At 36.7% G+C, this 9,491-nt stretch overlaps 1 protein-coding gene across 1 annotated transcript; it reads left to right on the top strand.

The window, feature by feature from the left end:
• The first annotated feature begins 575 nt into the window (after positions 1-575).
• On the top strand, positions 576-3,322 carry LOC108741447 (achaete-scute complex protein T3-like). The gene is made up of 2 exons (XM_018476263.1): positions 576-1,516; positions 2,594-3,322. The coding sequence occupies exon 1, from the start codon at positions 687-689 to the stop codon at positions 1,506-1,508; it is 822 nt and encodes a 273-aa protein (XP_018331765.1). The 5' UTR covers positions 576-686; the 3' UTR covers positions 1,509-1,516; positions 2,594-3,322.
• Positions 3,323-9,491: the final 6,169 nt, after the last annotated feature.

The following is a 9,491-nucleotide window of genomic DNA, read 5'->3' as shown; positions in this document are numbered from 1 at the left end:
ATATTGTTAATGCTCCACGAACGTCTACATTCCGATTATTCTCCAACAATCGAGTGCACCTTTAAAGGATTTCCTTCAATTTTCGAGATTTGGAAGACAACTTAAGGAAAATTTGTGGAAAAAGTGTAACAAGTTCGACTGTGGGGTCCAATTAATGTAAAGGAATTATTGTAAGAGAAGTAAGCGATGCGGTAGCGACGACGCAGCGGTCGCAACTGATCCATTCGTCGGCGGCTGTTTGAGGGCCCGCAGCTTCCGGGCGGGTGCCATTTGCCAGCAGGGCCAAAGAGTACACAACAAGAGTCGCCGCGCCGCCACTCGCCCTATACGCCGCGTTGCGCCGCGCCGCGCCGCGCCGTTGCATCGCGAAACTCTCTCCCTTCTTTGCCGGACGCTCCTTCGGCATGCGCCTCGCGTCCACGGCACGCGCTTTCCTCCCTTCGGCACCGCTCACACCACCCCCCTCGGCCGTTGCCGATACTGCCACGGGCTGCCCGTGGTGGGGATGAACGTAGCGCAGTTACAAATGCCATCGAGGCACCACTTAAGTCACCATTGCCACTTTGGCTATCAAGTGATACGCGTCGACTCAGACGACTACCATATTACTTAACTACTTGGTCCTTACTGCGACGTGTTTTTTTCGACAATCTCCCTATTCATAACCAATTTTTGCGTTTCGGTTTATGGCAGCCGTCCAGACTATGACTCTTGCGCATCAGGAGAACAGGATGTACAACATAGTCCATCACACCGACGCCGCGAATTGCGTTATCGTTTCCGCATCTAATCTTCAACAACCCTCGTTGAAAACGGTAATACAGAACAAGAGACCGTTGGCACCGGCTCCGGAACGTAATAACGCAACTACCCTTGTGACAAATTCCGGTTGCAAACGGAAAATTCAGTTCATGCCCTATAACAGTAGCCCTCAACAGTCGGCTTCTGTTGCACGAAGGAATGCCAGGGAACGAAACAGAGTGAAGCAAGTCAATAACGGTTTCGCGACTTTACGTCAACATATTCCTATCAGTGTAGTGTCTGCATTGAGCCCACAAAATTCCCACGGGAATACGCGCGGCGCTCACAAAAAACTGAGCAAAGTCGAGACATTGCGTCTCGCAGTCGAATACATTCGAAGTTTGAAGGAAATGCTGGAGGAAAGTGAGAGCGACGTTATTAAAACGTCTCCGTCTTCGGCGAGTGTAGTTCATCATCCGTCGCCTGTGGTGGTGAACGAGAACGTTTTGCAAGAAAATAGACTCTTTCCGGGAAGTCCGGACTCCGGAAATCAACAGTTCAATCCGTACATGACACTTTTGCCCACGCCTCCGTCTTCGGTAGCGTCGGCTTCTCCAACGCCTTCACACACGTCAGACGGATCCTCGGGATCGAATTACATACAAACCACGATCTACAAGCATCCCACCTTTGACAATTTCGATACGAAAAGTCCTGAAGATGATGAACTTCTAGACGCGATATTTTATTGGCAAGAAAGCGAATAACAAACAACGTAAGTACCACAAAAAATAAATTACTAGGTGCAATGGTTAATTTTTTCCTTCCTTTCCTGATCGAAACAGTTTTTTTTTTTTGTGCGTTGTCTATTTTAAATTTCGTATCTAATCGCGACACGGGAGAAGATCGCCCTCTTTTCCTCTGGTAGGTAGGTACCTGCCCAATAATAATACTGGTCTTTTCTTTACTACCTGGCACAATAATTCAGACAGGAATCGTTTTACTTGAATGGATTTCCTTTAGCGAGAGATTTCTTTTAGTGCGTATTCGGTAGGGTCTATAGCATAGCGTTTTTGTGTCGAAGATTTAAAAGGACTGCCATAAAATGTGGGGTCTTAAGAAAGACTCTCCACGACTAAATTAAACAAAAACGAACTCATGGGCCTATGTGTGTGTGTGTGCGTGCGTACCTTTGCTCGAAAGGTCGTTTGCTCGGGGATCATTAATGTTAGGTGACATTTCGACAGAAAGAATGCGATCTAGATAAAAATGTGTATACAAAAGTTGTGGTTTTTGTTGCTCAAAGATTTCTTTTTTTCTTCGAAGTTGGTTCTATTATTTGTATAATAATGTAATAATTAAGAATGTCGTGGAATCGCGTAAATTCCATTCCCTACATGGTCGTTGTCAGACTAGTTCAATTTCTAATGAGTAGGTACTCCATCTAGTTTTGTCATTTCTCCATGTAGTTTTTGTTGTAATGCGTTTGCTAAAATAAAAAGCTATGTGAAAAAACAAGTTATTGCTGTGAATTAATTATTTTTCTTCGATCCGGTTTGAAACGGGTTTGTTCTTACTACTGCCCTATCCCAACGGTTATGGCAAATGACAAAAGAATAAAGGTAACATTGTTGTAAATGTTAGGTATATTGTTACGCGATAATGTTTTGTTTGGCCGGTGGATACGTACTAACAATAAAAAAGAGAAAAAAGCCACACGTGAAACATTCCTATGTCAAAAGTAAATTTAAGACCAGTTTTGCTTTCTTTCTTTCCTTCTCCCTCAGGAAGATAAAAATATTTCAGTTGTCACTTTGACGATGGCTCAGTGAATATTAACAATTGTTTTCAGGTAAAAACTTGACATCATCGATCATCGTCCGTAGAGATTTTATCCAGTGCCTTATTCATTCCATTCTATAGTGATATGTCGTCGACTTTTTGAGGTTGTTTGTTTTACAATCTTTATTACTGTTGTCTAGTCAATAATGTACATATGTTGTTATGTATTTTTTTACTTATTGTATATACCTATGTAGCTGATAGCAGAAAATTGTCTGAAGGAAGTTCAATAATAACGTGTAGTCGATAATCAAAAGCATGAATCAAAATTCTGTACGTAGTTTTTGAGGCAGTACTTATTTTAGTTGAAGACTGTTAAATATAAGAAAAAAATAATAAATGATTCGTGAATTGGATAAAAATTTCGTTAGATCTCGATTTAATTTTTAACGCTATATATATTATTACTATGCATACTTACTTATGTACAAAATGATAAATTGAACTTTCTTAAGCTGTGTTGTCTCATGGCTTTAGTCTATTCAAAATGTGAACGTACGTATAAAATGTCCCCTCGAGGAATATTATCTAAGACTGTTTTAAATTGAATAGAGTTACTTGTTGATAATGTTACATTTTAGGTGTTAGTGGCTGTATGCATGCTGAAATGTGTACTTAAATTTATGAAAATGTATGTAATGTTACTAGTTACCGAAGCCAGTGCCTTTTTTTCTAATCGTACTTTCCGAACGTTGTAAATAGTAATTTTATATATTCCTTTTACATTGTACTGACTAAAGGAGGTTTTTAAATAAACCATTTTTTTATAATGAACGTTGCATATTATTTTTCCTTAAACCTTCTTAATTACTGGATTCGAAAATTAAATAGGTACGTACTCCTATTATATTTTGTGTAATAAATTTTAGCACAATTTCTAGATATTATTACTATATAAAGTGAACTTTAACGTGAACTGTACTAAAAAGACAAAATTTCACCGAAAATAATGAGTCCATTTGTGTAAACATTTTCCACCACTAAATTATATAAGTTAATTGAATAAGATGGTGGCAGCAAAAAAAAATATTTAAATACCTATTTTAATCAAGGGGGGTTGGAGTTTCTAACCAAGGAAATGGATCACTAGGAACAAGGGATACGCTGATGAGAGTGCCCCCTACTGCTCAATATACAGAGACGTAGACATGAGTATACTTAATTGAATTCCCTAAGGGATAGAACAAACGTAGGTGCAAAGTAGGTCAAAATTATTTAATTCCTTCGGGCTTAATTGGGTATTCTGAGGTCTATATTTTTGAGCATTACATCGATAGAATAATTTAAAATAAAATAACGCACTGTATCTACCCTTTGTTCGTAATGGTTTGTTAATGCCTGATTCTTAGAAATGTAGCACCCCTTGTTTGACCGTTCGTGTTGTCTTTACCTACCATAACCTCACGTTCCTAACCTAACACTAATGTAATACAAGCTTCGAAACGAGAACTCGTTAGGCATAATTTATCTTCAGGGAACAAGAAAATTAGTTAAAAAGGAAATATTTAATTATGGTACAAAAAAGGAAAATAAACGGGAATCTGGTGTCTCGCTTTTAGACTAATTTTCATTCATCTACAACTAAGAAATATAATTATTTTAGGAGATTATTTTTTGGTTGGAACCCATTTTTGTGCCTATAAGGCATAGGCTATACTGAATTGATAATGTTATGGGCAGGTACACTGGCTATAAATAAAATAATCGCATGCAGCTAAATAGACTCTAAACACGCGTTCTTAAATCCACTGAACATGCCCTGACGACACGTTCACTGCCGACTTAGGCGCTTGCAAAGCACGCACCATTTGCCAAATAAGTAAATAAGCGGGCAGTTCGTACAAGCATAGTAAAATTACGATAGAACTCTGTTTGTTGGCTTATTTATTGTTACAGTAGTCGTGGTACAAGAAGATGACCATACAAAAATCCTTGCTAAACTCATAAAAATGATATTTTGTGATACTGGTTTTAAGAGAAATCGTAATTTCTCAATAACATTGATCAAAAGGACCCTGCTAGATCCTTAGAGAAAGTGACACTCCGTCAGATTGTTTAAAACATTGGATTCTAGTAGTTCTCGACATGTAGATCAAAAGTCTCAATGGGCGCTAAGTCCTGAAAACTCATCTTTTTGAGATTATGATCATAAGGTCTTCAGTCGTTAGATTGCTTGGACACACACCTCCACTCTTTCCTATCCTGAAGGAATCTTCGCATTTCCCTAAAACTAGAACGTCCCATATCCTTAACTATTTGCGAAGAGTAATCTAATCTAGGTCTACCTCTACCCCTCCTAACTTCCGTTTCTGCCTCTTGAATTTTCCAATTTCCCCACTTGCCTCATTGCCCTAACATTCCACGCCCCTACTCGTGAAGTATTGCACCTACCTTTATTGCACTTATAAATGACATGCCCCGAGGTAGTCCCCTCCAGGACGTCCAAAAGGAGGACTAGTTTACGTCCGGAGTGCTTTACCCCAGAGGACGCTTTCATTTAGTTTCGATGTGTTTTACTTGGGATATCATAATGTGATATCATAATGTGATATAAATCGCAGAATTGTACATTAGAGTTCCATACCGATCCTCCTGATCTCTGCCACCCTGAGTACTGAAAGAGCTTCTGCCCTCTTTCAGGGACTTGTATTTGTCTAGTTTCTCTTTAAGAACCCCCCATCATGGTTGAATCTATGGCTCGGCTCCCTAAATCATCAAAACTCGCAAGCCGATCTACCCACTCTAGTTTGTACAAGAGTTTCGTTAAAGTTCAAGTCCCGTCGGCTCAGCTTCTTGAGATGTGGTTCCTTTAAATTGCATTCTTTCGAAAGGACTTCCAAGGTACAATTATATCTATTATAAGTACTGAAAACGTTAAAGTATACATATATGCATATCTTGGTGGATTATACTATGTGTATTACATATTACGGATATGCCATGGTTTCGTTTTTCGTAAGGATCTAGTGGGGTCCTTTTAGACACAATATAAAATAATGGACAAATATTTCAAGAAGTACTTTTTGTTCGCCTCGAAACAAACTTCTACAAACGTTCTAGATAGATACTTGTTATAGTTTATCGTGATAGATACTAAGAGTTAAGAAAAATTTGTAATTACGTTTTTAATCGATGTTTGCGTATATTTAAGAATGGTCTTTTTATGAAATTTTATCTTTAATAAATGACATGGAATGATATTAATACGGTTGTGAACCAGCAGTAGCAATCAATTGGCACACAGCGTAGAAAAAGTCGGATCTGCTTACAATAATGCGTAAGAGACGAAGCGGGTTACTCGCTTGACGCATCGTTGGAGTCTCCATGTGGTACATTGGGTTTTACTGTTGTGTTGCGATTAATTTCCAATTTCCCGTGTTTATTCGATTCAACTATTCACTAAGTAACTATGAGCAGTAAATGTGATGCATTTATGATTGTTTTTGCCTTATAAATCAATATAAATCATCTACTTATTCAATATCTGCATCAGGTAGAGGCTATATGAAGTAAATGTATAATCAATTTTAGAATGTTTTCTCGTTTGATTTTTACAAAAACAATATTTACAAGGAATTCCATAACTTGTGATGGAGTGCAGTTCCTTTTTTGCTTATGCAGATGTCTGATCTTCTCGCAGTAAAAATTGACTGTAAATATATGAATTGTTTATTTCAAAATTCAAATTCCATGTAATCCATTTGAAGTAATAATACATTGTCGATGTTATATTAAACAATTATATTAAATGTAGTTGCCATTTTTTATACATGTCGCGCATCATAGCATAAAATTATTATGTTTTGCTTTAATGGTGGTGAAAATTTACTAATACTAGATTGGACATTATTTGAAATCAGGTAGTTTTAATCTAAATCTGTATTAGTATGTAGTCACTGTAATTTATGGGGTGGAGGGGGGAGTTGCACCTTTACGAACTCTTCTTCGGATATATTAAGGCTACTTAACTGAGTCTGTCTAAATTTGGACGAGGTATCCCTTAACGCTGGTGTACAGTAATTACATTTTTAAACTCGGCGACATTTTCATAATGTATGCAACCAACAACAGGATAGAGACATTTAGTCCCGCTGACTTTTTCCATCTGTTTATTTCCAAACAGAATACGTCAAAATGCTAACCATTAATTAATGGATTCTGGACGTTGAAGGTAGACCTAAACAACACTTCCGTACTTTATATTAACATTTTATTTTTTGTCAGTTTATTACTGAATGTTGTACGATTTCAAGGTAAAAACTTTTGGTGGGGTTGGGGGGGGGGATCGAAAGACGAATTTTTATATATTTATGTAGTCATTATTATATTCAAAGGTAAAACTAATGAAAAATACATAAAAATATTGAGAAAGATATATANTATAGGGGTTCAAAGTTAATAAATATGCCAATTTTTATACATTTCTAGGCATGTAAATATTTATATAGTCATTCTTAAACAATATTCAAAGGTAAAACTAATGGAAAAATACATAAAAATATTGAGAAAGTTATATAAAATATTATTTAAATATCTTTATCAATAGGGTAGGTTATGTTAGGTTAGGTTAGGTTATCGGGTTTTGTTTTTCGATCCCCCACCTCCACCCGCCTGAAAATATTTTTTTTATTGAATTTTATTTCAATTATGGTGTATGAAAATTGTCAAAATAATCAACTTTTTATGGTACAGTGGTGGGGGAGACCTCCTCTTTCGATCCCATTATCTAGACATTTACCAAACTTTTTTTAAGCAAACATCTTTTAAATTGCCTTTACAGCATCTCACGCATCTCTTACAAGTTTTCCACAATCTTTAACCGAAAAGTGAAATTTTCAAACGCGGTTGTCACTCAATCACCCTGTATTTTTGTTCACTGCTAGGTACTGGTACTCATGGGTACTACAGTTTTCAAACAGTACGCGATTTAAGCGATTTCAAAGCCCAAACAAATTCGTTTTGCTGTATAGAAGTATCACGAACCATGTGTGCCTGGTGGCAAAGAGGTGCCTAGCAAATAATAACAACACGACTACTACAACTAGTACTAATACTACTGCTACGAATGCTACCTACTAATACGCATATTGAGAACAGTAACATACAAACAGTGTGTGTACTAAACGCCCATTAGCCGGTAAAAGTATGCAGAAAAATTGGCAAGTCTCGCGGTAGTCGTGGAGTATGTACAAAACAAACGGTTGCCGGTAGACGAGGAGCGAGTCAATCACATTATTAGCATATCGACATGTGGCGCTTACCTTTAGAGGGGCAGGTGCATCTACTTCAAGCACGTGCCGTCTCCGTCTTTCAAACACCTTGACTAATGCAACTGTGTGTGATCGTACGGTCGTGTGAAGGTGTATTGTTCGATATGTATGATGAAAATTAAAATGTGCCGTTTTGCTTTGTTGATTTACATTTACTGTTTTTTGTAGGTATGAAAGCCTTTTTAGGCAATTAAATAAAACAATCGAATGCGCATGAATTGTTTCTTTTTTCGGTGGAAAACTGGAAAGGAGGGGATTAAAATATTGTGGAAATTGAACTTGAAGGGTGGGATAAGGGTTAATTTTTTTTTTATTTTTGCTGACCAAAGACAAGGGGGATATAAAAATGTTAAAAATTAATGAAGTACCGAAAAATAGTACTGATAGGGATCTCATATCAAGGAAACTATGCATTTACGTAATAATCAGTTACTTTAAAATTCTTCTGAAAATTGAATTTAAATCATTTTACTAATACAGTTGTGATGCACCTATCTTATAGAGGTACATTTACGATGAGAGATACAAAATATGTGTCAGAATTGAAACCTAAAAAAGTATTTTTAATTTTACTTCAATTTGAAAAAAATGTTTCAATTAAAATTGCCCCCCATTTGAGGCTTACGTAGAAAATCTACCACTGTCTTCGTTTAGTTTCATTCCAAATCTTTATTATATTGATGTGCTTTAACCCTTGAGTAGGTACATAATATATGTACATTTTAAAAAAATTGCAAATCGTTTATTTTTAGAAAAATCCTATAAAAGCTCCATGACCGTAAAATGTGGTTTTGTCTGAGATGGCTGATGATTTTGATTACATTTTATGATGCGAGTATTATACGGTCTGTTGGATGTTCTGTAGCTGTAGCTTTGAGAAATTGCTTTGGTCAAATAATTGACTACAATATTCGTAAATACATAAAGCCAAATCTATAAAATCATTCAGTTTAATTCTTATTAAGACATCTTTTCGCAGACAATACTTAACTGTATTGGATATAGAAATGTCTTCAATATAAAAATATATCATCGTCCTAATGTAAGGGACATAGACGAGCGAAATAGTGAAATTGATAGTCCTGTTCAATGAAGGAAATAATTTGAAAGCAAAATCTGCAGTTAATGTTAATTTATTGGGGATTCCTTGAAGGTTTTCATCTTGATAGGTAGTTACAATTTTTAAATAAATAAAAGTAAAATAAAAATAGGAGACGAAAAATTAGAAGATGTGGTCGATTTTAGGTATCTAGGAAGTCAGATAAGTCAGGACGGAAGGAGTAGTAGGGATATAAAGCAGAGTCGAGTCGCCTTCAATAAAAAGAAGTCACCTCTATGTTCGCGAACGGTTAATTTAGAAATTCGAAGAAGGTTGTTAAAGGTCTGTGTGGAGCGCGGCGCTATACGGGTGCGAAACATAGACAGTGGGTGCGGCGGAAAAGAAAAGGTTAGAAGCGTTGGAAATGTGGTGTTACAGGCGAATGATGAGGATACCGTGGATAGAGATGGTTAGAAATGAAGAGGTATTAGAAAGAATAGGAGAACAGAATAGTTAAAGAGTTGTGAGATGTTATAGTTTATATCTTTATCAATAGGGTAGGTTAGGTTAGGTTATCGGGTTTTGTTCAAGTGACCACC

The sequence above is a fragment of the Agrilus planipennis genome, unplaced genomic scaffold, assembly GCF_000699045.2.
Source record: "Agrilus planipennis isolate EAB-ADULT unplaced genomic scaffold, Apla_2.0 scaffold275, whole genome shotgun sequence".
NCBI classification, from domain to species: Eukaryota; Metazoa; Arthropoda; class Insecta; order Coleoptera; family Buprestidae; genus Agrilus; species Agrilus planipennis.
The sequence above is the reverse complement of the archived record's forward strand: the minus strand, read 5'-3'. Positions and strand labels throughout refer to the sequence as shown.

Bases quoted from the DNA above. Each gene is read 5' to 3' on its own strand.
- LOC108741447 (XM_018476263.1), top strand. From the start codon at position 687: ATGGCAGCCGTCCAGACTATGACTCTTGCGCATCAGGAGAACAGGATG.